This window comes from Carassius gibelio, chromosome B23, assembly GCF_023724105.1.
Source record: "Carassius gibelio isolate Cgi1373 ecotype wild population from Czech Republic chromosome B23, carGib1.2-hapl.c, whole genome shotgun sequence".
NCBI classification, from domain to species: Eukaryota; Metazoa; Chordata; class Actinopteri; order Cypriniformes; family Cyprinidae; genus Carassius; species Carassius gibelio.
In genome coordinates, this window is record NC_068418.1 from 16,186,790 (window position 1) to 16,204,879 (window position 18,090).

The 18,090-nt window shown below is 38.2% G+C and overlaps 1 protein-coding gene across 8 annotated transcripts in view; it reads left to right on the forward strand.

Moving 5' to 3' along the window:
• Positions 1-18,090, forward strand: part of agrn (agrin) — a 242,698-nt gene that overhangs the window by 169,172 nt on the left and 55,436 nt on the right. For 7 of the 8 annotated variants that reach the window (XM_052593910.1, XM_052593914.1, XM_052593918.1 and 4 more), the window contains 3 exons: positions 7,064-7,285; positions 12,247-12,447; positions 13,033-13,233. In XM_052593910.1, coding sequence (XP_052449870.1) covers positions 7,064-7,285; positions 12,247-12,447; positions 13,033-13,233 — 624 coding nt within the window. The remainder of the gene's footprint in view (positions 1-7,063; positions 7,286-12,246; positions 12,448-13,032; positions 13,234-18,090) is intronic. The other variant, XM_052593911.1, reaches the window with a different exon arrangement.

The following is an 18,090-nucleotide window of genomic DNA, read 5'->3' on the forward strand; positions in this document are numbered from 1 at the left end:
AAGTTATGGTATCATATCGTAATACCATAATATTCATATTTATATCCATTTTTAAATACAGTCTATTTAGTATGGTACTGTGATGACCATGGTACTATACAGTAATATATAGTGTGTGTGTGTGTATGCATATATATATATATATATATATATATATATATATATATATATATATATATATATATATATATATATATATGTATATATGTATATATGTATATATATATATATATATATATATATATATATATATATATATATATATATATATATACACTGTATATTTTGTTAGTTTAAATGAGGTTCTGCGATCATCTTCATAATTTCCACCACACTTTTGTTATGTCCACCAGTAATCTCTTTTCCAGGTTTCAATGGTTGAATGCGTGCTATCCAGGTATATGCCAGCACAATATATTTAATGGGCTGTTTGGGTCTTTCACAGCCTCATTTTCGTTTACATTAAATTAAATAAAGCGTCTGCTCTGACTGAAGTCTATGAGACCTTGAATGATGATCTTTGTGCATTATCATGGCTCAGCTCCATCCAATGTAATTTCAGAACTCCATAACTCGGTGGGTGTGCCAGCTGTAATGGACTCCTAATGATAAGGAAAGAAAGCAGCCCGTTTCTCTAAGCAGAGCAAGATGGATCCTGCAAATGAAGCTGACCTAAATACACAGCTGTCATTATAGTCCAGGGGATGTTTCATAGCTCGTGTGAAGTGAACAGACCCTCAGAATATACCAGCTTTCTGTCTCTGCCTGTCTGTCTCTCTGTTCCCATGGCAGTAACTCATAAAGACTAACAATGGGCTCAGACTTACTGACAATGTCATTGAGAAAGAGCTCCGTGAAAAGAGGTGCCTGGGAATCAACGCCCCAGGTGACAGCGCACGCTGATTAATATTTATCATTTGCATATTTATTTGATTAGCATCTCTTGCTGAAACGGCATAAACTTTGATTTTTTTTTATTTTGGAAAAAAGAAAAGAAACCATAACAAGTTAAGCACCCATTGAACTTTGGAGGGCCTAGTGAGATGTGCGTAATGAATCCAATTAGACCAGTAGATTGAAGAGCCAGGGTAGTGTGATTATAATTAGCATGAACCTTTGCACCTCGCTGTGTGAGGAAGGGTTGTATCTGGGTCGCTGTTGTAAGTTGGAAAGCCCTCGCCGGTTTCTATTATGTGTGTTTGTTAGGAGGCTCTTTGTAGAGCATGCTTCTGTAATGCACGTCTGCCTTCCCCCTCGTTTTTCCTCATTCCCTCATCGTCCTCTGCTTCACTTTCTTCTCTGTTCAGAGTGCTATGTGCAACGCTCGTCTTAACGTCTGCCTGTGTGACGCCCTTCTGCTGAAGGAATCCATGGATCCGTCTCGCTCTGTGCTCAGTTTTCAGGCTTCTGTGTCATTCAGAACTGAATTATGAATGACTTCAAAATTCCAGTTCAATTCCTGAATTTGAATTGAGGTAGCAAACTTGTTGCAGAATTGTAATTTGAATTTAGAGTCAAAATTATATGATTCTTTTTTTATTATTACTATGCATAAACTTATAGGTTTATAACCTTCATTTTATTATTATTATTTTTATTATTATTATTTAATAAAAAAGTTATGACATTTTACACATATCACATACACACACAAACACACACACACACACACACACACACACATATATATATATATATATATATATATATATATATATATATATATATATACATATAATTTTTTTATATATAATATTATATATACTGTATTATATAAATATATATATACAAATATAATATTTTTCAATTCAGAATCCTTTGCTATGCAGGCAGTTCAATTCAAATTCACACTCATAAACTGAAAGCCAGTTCCTAAGTTCAGAATTTCAGGTTTATTTTGTTCTCCCTTCTCTCTCCCTCTCTGTCTCTTGTTCTCTCTCTTCCGCTCCTCTTGCTTGTCCAGTTTCACGGTGTCTCACCTCATCCGTTTCCTCCCTTGCGGTGCGGGGAGGGCAACGGAATTAGTTTGTTGGTTAAATTCTTTATGCGTGGGGAGAATGTTTCTACGCCCTTGAAGCCATTGTTTGGTGATAAGTACTCCTTCAGAAACCAAACACCGCCTCTGGGGGGATTTCTGCTTGTGTCATGCTAATATTTTCTTCTCTCCCTTTTCCTTGCACCTTCTCCTACACGCTTATAAATGTTTCCCCTCAAGCTGAAGGGGAAGGTAGGGAACGAAAGAGAGAAAGACCGAGGAGGACATGGTGGGGGAAGTCGTTGGTTCTGATATGCAGACACACATAAAGTGAAACGCGCACAGCTTGCTGAAACTCGCAAACTTCTCTCATATTGCCAAGGTGCGAGGGAGCAGAGAGTTGGAGGAGAAGCTTGTGCGACTGTTTGTATCACGAATCGCGCACGCCCTGTAATCCCGATACGAAGGCTAGAGATCTCCATATGCATGAGCGTGCATACAGCAGATCGTTGGAATAATTCTCTGCATTCACACTGTGCCAAACTCGCTAACTTTGAGCGGAAGGAGTTTACCGGACCCCCTGAAGTGAGTGTTGGCTGACTGTCTGCGTTCTGACAGCCCTGAAAACCAAGTTAAAGAAATCTTCATTTGCTCAAGAGACCGGCACTTTAAATAGCACACAACGGTGGCGAGATGTGAGTGGGAGTGTCCCTTGGGTGGGCGATGTGTCAGGATAAAAGCATGTAGGGAAGCCGTCTCAATAGGAGAATCTTGTACTATGTGCTAATAGTCCTTAACATCATGTTTCAGTGGCAGCAGTAATTAATCGCCACTAGAACGAATGCATAATATATTACGAAATTGCAGTGTGGATGTAGAGCAGGAGGCAGAGCCACATCACGCGTATTACATAACACCGCAGGGGTCGGAGGTGTGCGGAGATTCTCAGGCCTGATTCTCAGGCAATTAAGCAGCTCTTCCGAGTCCCACTATTTCTCACACCTTCTCATTATTAGACCCGCTTTTCCACACACAGGCTCCTAATTAACATCCTCCACCACTTTTCCACTGTCGCTTACACAGCTTTTCTTTCTTTTACATACGTTAACCTCTGAAAAAAATTCAAATGCGCTCCTTTGTACAGTATGTGCATCGCGTCCCAATGGCAGACCCGTCGAGGCATATGGCTGTCATCCAGCTACAGCTGGAGTCCTTGAAGACTGGCACTGCAGCACAGGCCTTGGGGATGGCAGCCCACTATTTCAAAGAGGCTTCGAAAAGGGCTCATTTTTTACTGAGAGAATATGCAAGCCATCTCAATAACCAAAGCCAGACTGCTTTTTTTTTTTTTTATGAAGTATGTAATTGTGGCTGCATGTTACATTATTTCTCAGAGAACTTTCTCTTCCTTGACTTATTAAATCTGAAAGATTTTTTTCCCATCCCCTGGAGACGAAAAAACTGAAAATGAGAAACTGAACAAGTGAACGTTTCTTTTCATATCCACTTTTTTCATATTCTTCTTTTAAAAAAGGAGAGCGATTCTTTCATCTTTGGTGGCATGGGACAAAGCATTATCGAAGGCTGCGGTTCGGGTTTTAGGATCCGTGCCTTAGGAAACAGGTCACTGAAGCGTTTTGAAGGCCATGAGGGCTTTACTGATGAGCCTGATCTCGTTGTCCTCCAGCCGGGTGCTTAGAAGGCACAGATGGAGAGGCGTGAGAGAGAAGATCTGGAGGAAAAGCCCGCTTTCAAGGGCTGTGAAATTAGGCAGCGATCCACTGTTTACACAGTTACGTGCCAGTTCAAGACGTATTTTAAGCAGTCATTCTCAGCGGTAAAATCAATAGCCGGAAACGTTCTCTTAGAGAAGCTTCTACTGTAGGACACTTTTAGATTGGCTCAGGAACACAGCAGTCGGGAAGGTAACCTGCTTACTTCCCACTTCTGTTTTTACTTTCATTGGCTTAGCCGAGCAGTTGGATGTGTGGGTTTAAAGGAGATGTGTGTGGCACCGCTTGATTTCTGTCATGGAAAACATGCTTTGGAGTACTAATCATGGTCTTTTGATGCATGCTGTGCTTCATGTGTGTTTGATATGCACTTCTCCCTGGTTGCTGCCTTCAGATGTGAGGCAGGTTTAGGTGAGTGCCAGGAAGAGGTTAGAGAAGGGTTATGTTCAAATCGTTCCCTCCTGTCTCTGCATTTTCTAAAGACATGAGACTGTCTGAGGGTCTCACTCTTGCTAAGTAATATTTAAGACACAGGCTAAGTCTTTAGCTCTGTTTGTTAGTGCTAAACCTAGTGAGCTGCCTTCTGTCTACATAGTCAGCTGCCTTCTAAGACAACTTCTTACCTGCCATGGAATCTTGTTAGAAACCAGTTTAGAAGTTGTAATGTAGTTTGTGCACCATAGCAATAGCGCTGCACGACAATTTCAATACATTTGTTTGTTAGCATGCTGCTAAGCTAAAACTAACACTGTGTAAAAATGCTTAGCACTCCCAAATATACAGCCAAATTGTAGATTATTGTTCATACTGAAATATTTTTATTGATATTTATCAGTATTGACTGAAAATAAGTTTTGCTACATATAACCCCCCCCCCCCCCAATTTATATATTTAATTACAGTAAATACTTTGATGTTTTTAAATTGTCCTATAATGAAGTACTTCAATTCTATAGTTGCTGTGGTAATATAACAACCATACTAATATAAAGAAATTACTTTACCCAATACTGTACTAAGTTTTCTACAACTGAAGGGTGTAATATAATAAATACACTTCAGTTGACTGTAGTAAAAATGAAAATACAGTATATTACAGTTTATTAGTTCACTATAGTTAATAATACAGTAGGCTTGTAGCATTCATTGACAAAGTGTTGTAAATATTATAATGTATACAGTATATACTTTACTATAGTATAGTTCAAAAACACTATAGTATTTACTATAAATTACTCTAGTATTTTTTAATGTGGGAAACCATGGAAACAAAAAATAAATTTGCATAAGAGGCACTTAGAAAACTTGCACATTTTGTTTGCCTGTTTTTTAATTTCATGTTTTATTAGAAAAATCATAATTAGATTTTTTTTTTTTTATCATATTCCCTAACTAGCATTCTTGAAAATGCAGCCTCTGTAAGCAGCTCAGTGTGCTTTGGAACACAGAAAATCTCTTCTCACTTCAAGAAGCTCAGTGATGATCTTTTTTTTCTCATTATTTTGTCCTTATTTGTTCGTATCATATTGGAAAAGAAAGTAATTTTTACGGAGAGGGACGTATTTGATTTATCTGAAGGCGGTATGATAGCTGTGTATGTGCGATATTAAATGTATCTGAGTGTCTGTAATATTATTTGGAAACGATAGTATCTAATCCAGGAATAAATTACTTTGGTGACAACACCATGTGTAGCATGGGCAGGGGGTGCACACACAAACACACACACACACACACACACACACACACACACACACACACACACACACACACACATTCTTCAAACAAACACTGAAGATGGAGGGGTTCTCATTTATATGTACATACATGTCCAAAGACATACTCACAAACAACAGTCAAAAACTTGTAATCTTCTATACACACACACTCACATCCGCCGACCAGCATTCACCTGCAAACATTTGCCATTACCCTGTCATTTTACCTCTCACACAATACTGAGTGTGCCTGAAGGGCTGGCCTTTATTTTGACATGTCTTTAATCTTAGTGTTTACTCCTAGCATTTCTCAACCCTCAGCTATGGAGCCCAAGCAGCGTGAACATTCTGCTCAATGTTTTTTTTTTTACACAGAATAAAGAACATCACCCAGGTTTGGAATAAAAATGAGGGTCATTGCTTTAACAGAATATCCCCTAGAAACCTCCTCCAACGTTTTTTTGCTTACATTTTTTACCTTTTCTATAAAGATTCCTCCTGATTGGGCGAAATGAAGCCTTATTTGGTGACGAAAGGTTCTTCTCTAGAGGATGGTGAGCTGTGCTGGTTCACTGCTGACCCACTTCTTATTTCTTGTTCTCCTCTTTCTCTTCCCCTCTGTGTTGGCATCAAAAACAGGGCTTGTGCTCAGTCCCACTGTCCCTCGGTCCTCTGTCTACTAACTGCAGCAGTTAATGAACTTACCGTGGAACTACTGTGGCACCGCTGAGATTCCCAGCTACTCTCTTTCATGTTCATATTTCATATCTGTGCTGTAGCCCAGCACACTGAATTATTAACTAGAGCTCTCCCTTTTCTGGGATGATGCTTTGTGTTTTACTTATCCTTTTTTTTTTTTTTTTTGCCTTCTGTCTGTAGTTGAGGGAGGCTTGGTTAGTGATGCATGAAGTGAGATGTGAGTAGTTAGTGTTCTTATTGGATGCTCCAATAAGCTGCATGTTTACAGCTGCAAAGTCAGAGTGCATATCTGTTTAGCAAGCAGTTCGTAGAACATTTTCTCAGACCATCAGGTGTTATTGGTTGGGATAAAAGGTTGCGTTTTGGTGTAAAAGAGGAATGACATTTCAAATGCACACTGCAGTGGTTATGGATGTGAAAACCACAATTAAATGTGAGAGTCAATCCATTAAATTATTGTACAATGTGAACAAAAAACTTGAGTCACTCCAGATCCTGAAATGTTTGCTATATAGATAACTATAGCAACGGATTGGTGTCTCACAGGTGCAAAAGGGGAATGATATTTCAAATGCACACTGCAGTGGTTATAGGTACGAAAACAGTGTTCAAATGCAGGATTGAATCCATTAAATTATTGTGTGTGAACAGAAAACTGGAGTCACTCCGGATCCCAAAATGTTTGATATAGAGATAATCATAGCAACATTTTGGTCTCTCACCGGTGTAAATGTGGAACATGGATGGTGGAGATTTAAATGCAGGATCCGGATGTCACTCTTGTAATAGTAAAAACACAATGTGTAGAGAATCCGGATTAAGCTCTGGGAAGTGGAATGAAGTCTGAGTCTAGCAACCCTAACTCTTTCCCTTCTTCCTTGTCCTAACCATCATCATCTAAGTAGAATGATAACTTGTTTATTTGCTTTTTGGGGCAGATCTTAACCTGGAGAGCCCCTGTCTGAAGAAGACCTGTGAGTTCGGAGCCGTGTGCGTGGTTAAGAACAGCGAGCCTGTGTGCGAATGCTCAGACCCATGTCCACAGGACCAAGACCCTGTTTGTGGCAGCGACGGGCACACTTACAGCAGCTCATGCCAAATGAAGGCCATGGGATGTGCCCTTCAGAAAAAGATACAGATGCAGCACAAAGGACCATGTGGTGAGTCCAAACACACACACACACACACACCCATTGATGCCACTCACTCCCTCACTGCCTTTCATCCCCGTCCACCCCCTGCACTTAAGCACTCCACCGATATTTCGAGAGAGGACTGTAATTTTCCTCCTCCGCAACCTTTTTTTGAAACGATGCACTTAAGTTAGAATTAAAGAGGGCAGCATCCTTCACAGTAATTGTTTGCATGAGTCATGGGTTTTTTTGTCTGGCTTTTGTAAGCGCGCTCCAGATAAGTCTGCAGAGACCTGCTCGCCCTCCAAACAAACGCATGTTTATGTGTGTTCTTCACAAAAGGCTTGTAAATCATTTTCGATGGCTGTCTTTGTGCTTGGGAGGGGAATATTAAGGGTGCTTTTTTTGCTAAACTCGGAGCCCTTTGTAAAGCCAGTCGCTTTCACTGGCGACTTAAGTTCAGAGAGAATGAGGTGGAGCTGTTGTGTCGACAAAAGTGTCTTGTGTTGGCAGTGTATCGATGTGTATGTATTGGCGGTGCCTCCAGTGAAGAGTTCGAAATGGATGCCGAGGGTCATTTTGTAGCAGTAGAATTCATCTCGGATCGCTTTAGGCCACAGTTGCCCTTTATTGCAGCGCCGCCTATCATGCTATATATGTTGCCAGATAGCAAATGACAAATGAGAGTGATATCTCTCTCCTCACAGGCTTCTGGAACAGAAGCTTAACTACCCACAGAGATTTAACCCACAGAAACAGGTTTGGTTGGGGCCAAACAAGTCCGTTTTCATGCATACATGGATGAAATCTTAAAACTGATGATTCAGGACCAGAAACTGAGGAGTTTAGAAATGCTTGAGCTTGACAGATTTGTTTAGAAGGTAATAATATGCTTCCCACAATCATGGAAAACCTGTAAATAAAAGATAATGGTAACACTTTAGTATCGGGACTATATTACTTACTATTAACTAGTTGCATAACCAAATTCTGCATTCCTAATCCTACCAAAAAAAAAACTTAACAACTAACTCACTAACTATTAACTATTTATAAGCAGCGATTTCTTTTCTTAATAAAAACAATAAACTTAAAAATATATATTTAGATAAAAGTCATTTGCTTTTTTAATTATACTGTATATACTGGATATTTATAATTGCATTAAATCAATCATGGGAACCCAGTATATAATTATAAAAATAAGTCAAATCAGCTGAACTGTGAAAATTGCGTGGCTGGTTTAGACCTGCTAGATCACATTGAACAAGCGATTTAGAGATGATAGCCCGTCTTTTAACCAGCTGTGGAATTCCATACACAAGCTTAACCACCTTGAACAGGATCAACCTGGTTTTTCCAGCTGGAAGTAATCGTTGTAGTTTGAACAAAATCCACCCATTACAGCATCACATCAATGTTGATGGGTCCGGCCCCTCGCTGGAGCAGGTGTCAGTGGAAAGGGGCAATAAACAGCGGCTGCAAACAGCTAACCGTACAGAAGGAAATGTTGTTCATTTAGCGCTGTGTACACAGCCACACTCTCCACCACAAGTGAATTCTATTATTATCACCGTTAATTATCCAGGCCCAATCAGACCACAGCCTCTGCCTCACTAAGACCCCAGCTGTGTTCGTGTGGATTTGTTCATGAAAGCATGTATGTGGGTCGCTGTTGGTAGCAAGGCACCAATGAGTGGGTGTATGATGTGCTCGTGGCCAAATTTCATTTCATTTTCTTCCCTCTGAATAGAGCGGAGACTCATAAATGCCCTTATCTTTATAGTTCAGGTGCAGTCTGATAAAGATGTGTCTGACGTTGTTTATTATTCTGATTTTTTCCTTCACATCTGAGTGGCAGCTGACCTTGTCGCACAGCTACAGGAAAGCATGCCGTTGTAGTGAAGTATTTGATATCTACCCCTCTGAGAACCAATACGTATATGTTTATATGCAAGGAAATGAAAGAACAGCCAACGAGTCAGCAGCAAATAAGCACTTTTTACTGGTGATTGAAATGTTACAGGCCACAGTTGGGGAATATAGGTTACCTGCAAGACACTGAGCTGGAAGCGGAAGAAAAATCATCAGGCTGTGGAAGGAGTGAGAGGGCAGTAAATAAAAACTAGGAGGAGATGGAGCAGACTAATAGAGCCAGTGCCCTTGCCCAAGCACCAATCGCCAGGGAGTTTTTACGGCTGTTCACAAAAACTGCTGTTCTGTACCGACATTAACAATGTTCCTTCCCTTTTCTGGGCAAAAGAGAGCAGTTTACCTCTCACCTTTAGAAGAATGGTTCACCCAGAAATGAAACTTTTGTCATCACCAAACTTCTTTGTGAAGAAAACACACTTTTTCATTAGAATGAAACTGAATTCTGAACATTTAAACCATTATTCATAGAAGTTCTGAAAACACCTATTCTAGCTTTCCTACACTGAAAAAAAGTTTGATTTAGAAACTATTTTTACTCAGAAAATGGTAGTATTGCACAAATAACATTACATTAAGGATGGAGTTTCTAAGTGGAAAGACTAAAATATAAGTTTCTTTTAAATCATACTCCAGTAAATCTCCAGTCAGTACTTTTTTTGTAATCAAATTTTTATTATAATGGAATTGTATACTGAACATTTGAACAACTTTATATATATATATATATATATATATATATATATATATATATATATATATATATATATATATATATAGCTTTCCTAAACTGAAAAAAGTTAAATGTAGAAATAATATTCACTCAGAAATTGGTAGTATTTCACAATTAAGGGCAATAAGCAAGTAACATATTGAATGAAAGTTGACATTTTACTTCAGTAACCTAAGAAAAACATAAATTACAGAAGTAATGATGACATTCTGAATGAATTGATCTAATCCGAATGATTAGTTTGCATATCAAGCTGATTCAGTTCTCAACGATGACTCGGCTCAGCAATGACTTAAAATTCAGCCTTTTTCAACACAAGCTGCAGTATGCAGAAATATATTTGACACCCAAATGGTTCAAACCTTTTTTATACCTTCATGATACTTTTGTGGTGCTCTTCTGCTCTTCTTGAAGCTTGAAAGCTCTAGTCCCCGTTCATTGTAACTGCACACAAAAGAGAGAAACATTATTCAACATTTTCTTTGTGCTTCAAATAAGAAAGAGCATCGTACAGGTTTTGAATGACATGAGGGTGAGTAAATTATGGCGCAGTTTTCATTTCTGGGCCTGAATGGACAGAATTTCCTCTTGTTTCCCATAAGGCTAAGCTCTGCCATAATGGCCTGTGCATGTACTAGTATCTCAGGTCCAGCTCTGGTTGTTTGTATGTAACGACTGTCGTATCTATTGCGCTCCTCTCTGCTGAGGCCGTGAAGGCATGGAAACATGTTGCAACTGATAAAGAAATGCCTTTATCACACATACTGATAAAGGAGAATACCAGCAGCCATGAGAATGTGATTTATTGGCCTGCATTGGACTGTCACGACGAAGCGCTCTTGGGCGGCCGCTGGGCTGCATGCTGCTGCTGCTTTTAATAAGACGGCCAAGTGCAGTCCCTGAGGTTGCCTGAGCGCAGATCCTGAGCGGAGGTGAGGTCACTTTATTAACGTGCAATAAACAGGTTGGTAGAAGAGAGACGAGAGATTTATGCATGAGGACCTCTCTCCATTAACACTAAATCAGGTGCTGTTATTACCCCAGCACTAATTGAATGTGATAGCAGTTGCTCTAATACAGTCCCCCAGGTGTAATTGTCATCGGCCATGCTTCCTCCCTCCCTCCCTCCCTCTCTTCCAGTTGGAACCACATTTTGTTTTACTGATTAACTGGGCTCTCGGTAATCATATAGCAAGATATCTGAGAACTAGGGATGTCAGTTTAACACCTTAACTGTGATTAATTAAAAGACACACACATACACACACACACACACTAAAACCCCTAATCACACTCTCTGACCCATATATCAATTGTGTAATATGCAAATAAATAGTACTAGAACCATTTTATATCTCCAGTTAATAATTGAATTGCATGATACATCACAAATTAACATAAATGTAATACTATTAATTATTTCATATTTCATTTTTCATTTTATGTAATCATTTTATAATATTTCATATATATATATATATATATATATATATATATATATATATATATATATATATATATATATATATATATATATACACACAATTTCTTAATATATAAATTTAATATCAATATAATTATAAATAAGTTTAAGAAATTAATACAATTTAATCAAACGCAATATTAAATATACATTTAATTTAATTTAATAATAATGTGATTTTAATTACATGAATGTAACAATGATATTTTTTGAAAACACACACACAAAAAAATTATGTAATGAATGCCATATATTCATATGTATTATGTTTGTATTCAATCATATGAGAATTTCAATTGCATATAAAAATATTTTTATATTTTTTCTTAAACGTATATACATATATATATATATATATATGTGTGTGTGTGTGTGTGTGTGTGTGTTTGTATCATTATGTTATTAATTCCATATATTGATTGTATAAAATATATGGAATTAGTTACATGTTTTTTAAAATATATGTATATTCTATCATCTTAATATTAGAATTAAGTATTTTGTATAACATGTGTATAAAATGGCTTAATTTAGGGGGTTTCCTCAGTAAATTTTGACATGTGGTTAATTAAATGCAGTGTCATGTCAGGGGGGCTGTAACTGTGTCTGAAGGCCCAACATCAGTTAAAATGGATGATGTTATACGATGCTCTGCTGTGCCTTCATGTAAACAGAGCAGTGTTGCTCCCATCTGCACGATGGGAGGATGCTTTAGCCCAGACTTTGCAGAGAGATTTTAATAAAGCGGACAGGCGGCCGGGCAGCTGAGGCTGATCCTAGTGAGCGATGGTGTGAATCTCTAGCCTGAATCTCTCCGTTGACGTCACACTTCCTTTTCAGCAGATGAGTCCTGCACCAACTGCTCATTTGGCGCGATCTGCGATGCTCAGACTGGCCGGTGCGTGTGCCCCAAAGGGTGTTTGGAAACACGGCAGCCTGTGTGCGGCAGCAACGGGGTGACGTATGAGAACGAGTGCAAGCTGAACGTGGAAGCCTGCACTAAGCAGCTGGATCTCAGAGTGGTGGCCCATGGAGAATGCAGTGAGTACAGAAAAACAACTCTCAGTTCATCCTTCACCTTCATACATGTTCACTCATCAGTCTGCGTTTGCTGCAAAAGAAATCATTTTCTGTAGTATTTTTGTTTTGATTTCCAGTAAAACTTTCTTTAGTTTACAATATTGTAACAGATATAACTTTTCTCTGATGTACCTTGAACTAAGGTTATCTATTTTGTTTTTTTCAGAATTATGCTCAAAGCAAGAAAGCTGGCAATTTAAGAGAAAAAGAAACTTAATTCAAGATGAAGTTTTACTTTTTATTTATTTATTTATTTATTATCATTGAATTATATGGTGCTAGAAAACAAGACAAAATACTGATGAAGAAAATGTTTTGCAGTGCAGTCTTCTTGGCAAAACCCAAGAAACTGTTTTAGCACTCTTTCCAAATCATGTTAAGCATGCTACATGATTTTACGTGGTGGTTTTTACGTAGCAGAACCCCATGTGAATGTGTCTGGAGTTTCAGGAGGCCGTTAATTGAGGTGTGAACATGTTTCTTGCATCTCTTTGTGTCTCAGTTATCATATCCTGTGATTTGTGCGTGTTGCGTGTGTGTGATCAGAAACCTGCGGCAGCACTGTGTGTAGCTGGGGAGCACGGTGTGTGCAGAACAAGTGTGAGTGTCAGCAGTGCACGGGACAGCCGGAGAAACCCGTGTGCGGCAGCGACGGCAACACCTACAGCAACACCTGTATGCTGCGGCTGGCCTCCTGCAAGAAACAGAGGAAGATCGAGGTGGCCAAACCTGGCGTCTGCGATGAAGGTGGGTTTATGTGTTCATGTATGCGATACGATGAGTGAGAAGCTGATCTCCCTGTTATTTGCTGATTGTACTTGGGGCTAGCCGAGTTAATGCATTCACTCCAAACAGTTTATTGCGGCCAATTTAACCTCCTTGCAACAACTGCACTTAGTGACCCATCATATCTGAAGCATGAAATGCAGGCATCAGTATGCGCCTTCTGTTCTCTGTCTTTTAGCCATAGGTCCCTGTTGTGTCAGTGTTTGAGATTCAGTTTTAATCTGTTTTTGATGCAGGTATAGTCGGTTCTATGCTTTCTACTTCAGTGCATTTAATAGTATGTAATATTCACATGTACAAAGAAACACACACATAATAATTAAGTATAATTTTTGCATGTACACGGTTCTGTTGGTTAATGGTCACATGACAGCTGAACAACTAAAAGATAAAAATTTTCGTAAGTGTTTTATCTTAATTAATGTTATTTTAAAATGACATTTTTATGATTTATTTAATTATTAGCTCTTCATTAATCTGCTGCAGTTACAAACCTTGATGTAACGTAACGTTTGATGCACTCCATGTTCTTAATTACAACAAATGTAATACATTTTCTTACTCTTTGTATTTTTATATCAACATGGTACAAGATTGTCCTATTTAATTCAATATTACAAATAAGAAGTAATCTAAAAAATAATCTAAAAGTAGTCTTATATTACCTAAAATGTGTAATGCAATGGATTACATTACAAACTACTATTTTTGTCATGTAATTTGAAATCAGTAACAGACTACAATTTAATCTACAAAGTACTCTCCCCAGCTTTGTATATAATAAACTATAATGTACCCTACCATGTCTCTGTATAGTCTTGATGTAATATCTCACTTAAGTCATTCCCAGCAGGCTATTTGGCAGTAAAAAAAATCAGTCATTTTTCCCTCTAAGTCCCATCAGACCTTTTTTTCCAGCTCTGTAAGCTGCGAACGAGTTGCTGTTAAAGGCTGCAGGATCTGGGTCCGGTCAATAGATCCTGCCCAGAGGCCAGTGACACCTGCTTTGACAATTTCTTCTCTAGACTAGTGATGCAACACTGCAGCGGCTAAAACACATCAGCCGGCAGCTCTTTGCATTTAGAAGAATAGTGAACAGAGATTTTAAGCTGACGAAAACAGAGCTGTTTTGTCTGTCTTACATTTAGCTTTCAAACACCACGCTCCATTTGTGTGATGGCCGATACGGTTTTGTGGTCGTGGGCACAAAATATAGTGTCAAAGTAAAACATTTTCTCAGAGGGGCCAAAGGGGCTGTTTATTTACACAGACATGGTTTATTCATTTGTTTAGACCTGGCTTCAATACGCATGTTCATTAGTCATAAGAAAGAAATGGCAGTGTTCTCTCACTCTTTTATTTGGAGGTAATGAAAAATGACAGTGTTCCCTGCGTCTGGCCGTAGTGGTGAATTTATCACCTGTTTAATTTCACACTCTGCTAGTCTGAAGTCAGCCTCATTGTAGACACAGACAAAGCGATATGTGAGAACCGAGCATCACCTTGGGGCAGAGGCCCGCTTTTAATTGAATATACGTTGACTAAATAGGATTATGCATTGGAAATAGCAACATAATAGCGTATAAAGCATCAGTACACCCACAGGAAGAGAGTTTGGGAGAGGGCAAACAGGAGAGAGCGTGCAGTCATCCGTTACACACAAGTATCTTCTCATAAAGAACTTCTGCAGGCTGTCAGGATGCCCTATTGCTCTTTATGTTGGCAGCATTACGATTACTCTAAGCTACTGTCCAGGACTTTCAGTAAAGCCCATCTACAGGAGACAAATCACAAGTAAACAGAAAACAACCAACTAGGGCTGAGATTTATAGCTTAAAAAGGTAACTTTTTTTAGTCTTTATATATATTGTTAATTGTTTTGTTCATTTATAAAAGAAAACAAGCATTGTAGCAAACTGAATTATTGTTGTTATTTTTAAATAATTTTAAAACACAGTATATCTAGTAAATGTATCTACACATAAATAAAATATGCGAATATCTAAGAGGGATAATATTACGCAGGCATATTTTCCATATTGTTCTTCATAGAAGTTAACAGACAACAAATAAAATTTAATCTTTTTTATTAATGTTTGCTACTATAACAATACATTGTGATAATAAGAAAAATGTATCTACATATACTGTATTTATGAATAAAATATGAATATGTTAGAGATTTGCATGAACATTTCTGAGCACAAATGAATTGTTGAATCAGTTTGAACTGATGAAGTTTAAATCTGAAGATGCTTTGTCTTAAAAGAACAGTTTACCCAAAAATGAAAATGTTGTCACAATTGAATCAACCTCATTTCCCTCCAGACCTATATGACTTACATTCTATGAAGTAATCTTGACATATTCTACCAAAGATTCTCCATATATTGCACTACCAGGAATATTGATTAACAAAAAAAAGCAAATTTAAATGATCAATTTACCCAATATTATTCAGCCACTTTAACCAAACCATGTTTTTCTTTAATTGCTAATGCAAACTTTTTACACCACAGACTGAACAAACAGCAAATCAACCTAAGTCATTACATAACTTTCTATCAAAGTTATCTGACTGTAATAATAAAACCTTCATATTCATCCGAAAGGAGGCGGGAACCGGCGGACAATCAAATTAAACTTTAATAATTCAAAAATAAACACAAAACAGCGCATCAGCCCCTCTCGGACGACTGATGCGCACAAATAAAAAGCAAACACAACTAAAAGCCCAGGCCTAGTCCTCTCTCGTCCTTCACTGTCGTCGCACCAGTTTTATATCCTTCCATCTCCTCTGTGGGACTCGAGACCGGTGGTGGGTCACAGTTTATCTCTGAGTTCTTATTTTATTACCATTTTCTAAATTATTGCAAATAAACTGTGATAATGTGAGAATTTTTGAAGGTAAAATGGGGCGGCAATTTGTAAATTCTAAAGTCTATGGGTTTGGTTTCCGTCTCAACCACGTCCAGCTGTTTTTAGCTGTACAAAACAATTCATTTTGCTTGATATTGAAAATTGGTGTGTCTAACCATAATATTTGAATGTATTACCTCAATTATTAACACAATGGTTTGTAGTGCAAACAGTTTTACCGTTTACTGCACGTTGTTGTTTTTTCTCGTTATTTATAGCAGCTAATGAACCGGAAGTCTCACCCATAGGCTTACTTCCGAGTTGAAGAAAAAGTGGATATTGTAAAAATTTTAGATATTGCCCAATCCTGCAACTAACCATCCAGCTGATCTTGAAGGCCTAAGGTTATGTTTGTGTGTGTGTGTGTGCGTGTGTGTGTGTGTGTGTAGATGTATACTCATAGTTTGAGATACAGAGGTCAACAACTTGTGATGAATGTGAATGTTGACTCTCAAGGGGAGAAATGAAAAAGAGAGAGAGGAAGAGAGAGGAAGACAAGGTGTGTGTTTTTGTGTGCGTCCCAAAAGTGAAGTGTGACATTTAGAAGGTGTGTGTGTGTGTGTGTGTGTGTCTTTTCGTGGGAGTTATGCATTCACAGTAAGGCATCCCAGCCACCTGCAACAAACTAGCAGCTGAGTCTGAAGGTCACTGTCCTCGCCGCGCTCCCGCTTGACATTTTTTTCTTCCCGTTCTCCCCATATCTCTCTCCTCTCCCCGTCATCTATCTCCTCATCGGCCAGAAAAACCTTTCAACTCTTGATGGTACCATCTGTTTTTTTCTACTGGAGTTATTCTGCGTCTGTTTACCCACTTTGCTTTCACTCTAGCTCACTCTTTATTCCTTCAGCTCTCCGTCTTAATGGAAAACGCATGGCTAAATGGACCCCGTAAGTACATGATTGAGTTAAAGAGACGGGAAAGGGCTTTGAGGACAGCTGATGTGTACATCTTGGTGTTCGCTAATTGAAAGGTTTGCGTGCGGCGCGGGTGGCAGTGACATCAAAGGACCGAAACTAATTAGCACCTCCTCCCCCACCCGTATCCACTCACTGCACCAGGTTTATTTATTCACCTTTTTACGTTGCGTTTTTTTATTTTTCTGCTAACGCACAACAGAACCGGGAACGTAAACGCTTTCATCTTGTGCTTAGCTTGCACAATTTGACTTAGGTGGCCCGGAGAGCCTGGTGTATGGAAATGATTGCCGCTGCTGCTCAGTGGTCAGGCTTATCAGAGTCAGAGTTTAGAAACGTTCATTTAAGCGTATTATTTACTGTATCGCTGATGAGGGGATGAGAGCGTGCGTTGAAACTGTAATGGGTCTTTGCAGTGCTAAACTGCTTTGTGGCTTTGGAATTGCTTGTGGTATCAGGTCTGTTTCATATACAAACGCAAGTGGGACATTTATTTATATGCTTAAATTACAGTTTATAGTATTTACACTGAGTCTATAAGCAGCACGGTGCTGTGTAGAAGCTCTGCTGCAAGATGAGATTTTCTCATTTTTACTGTGCAATGTGTTCTTGACTTAGCAGAAAACACTTGAAAATGCTATATAAATTTTTCAGCAATCTTTTATTATCAATATAGGTGAAGCAACAACAATGATGCAACTATACGCGATCTTTCAGAAATTGTTCTAATGTGCTGATTTGGTGTTCAAGAAACATTTCTTATTATTATACATGTAAAAAAAAAACTGCTTGATAATTTTTGCAGAAACTTTGACAAGTTGTTTTTAAGGTTCTTTGCAAAATAGAAATTTGAATGAGATTAAAACATGTTTATTCATCAGGGTGCATTAAATTAATCAATAATGACAGAAAGCATTTCAAACACTTTGTATATATTATATTGTACATTATTATTATTATTATCATTATTATTATTATTATTGTA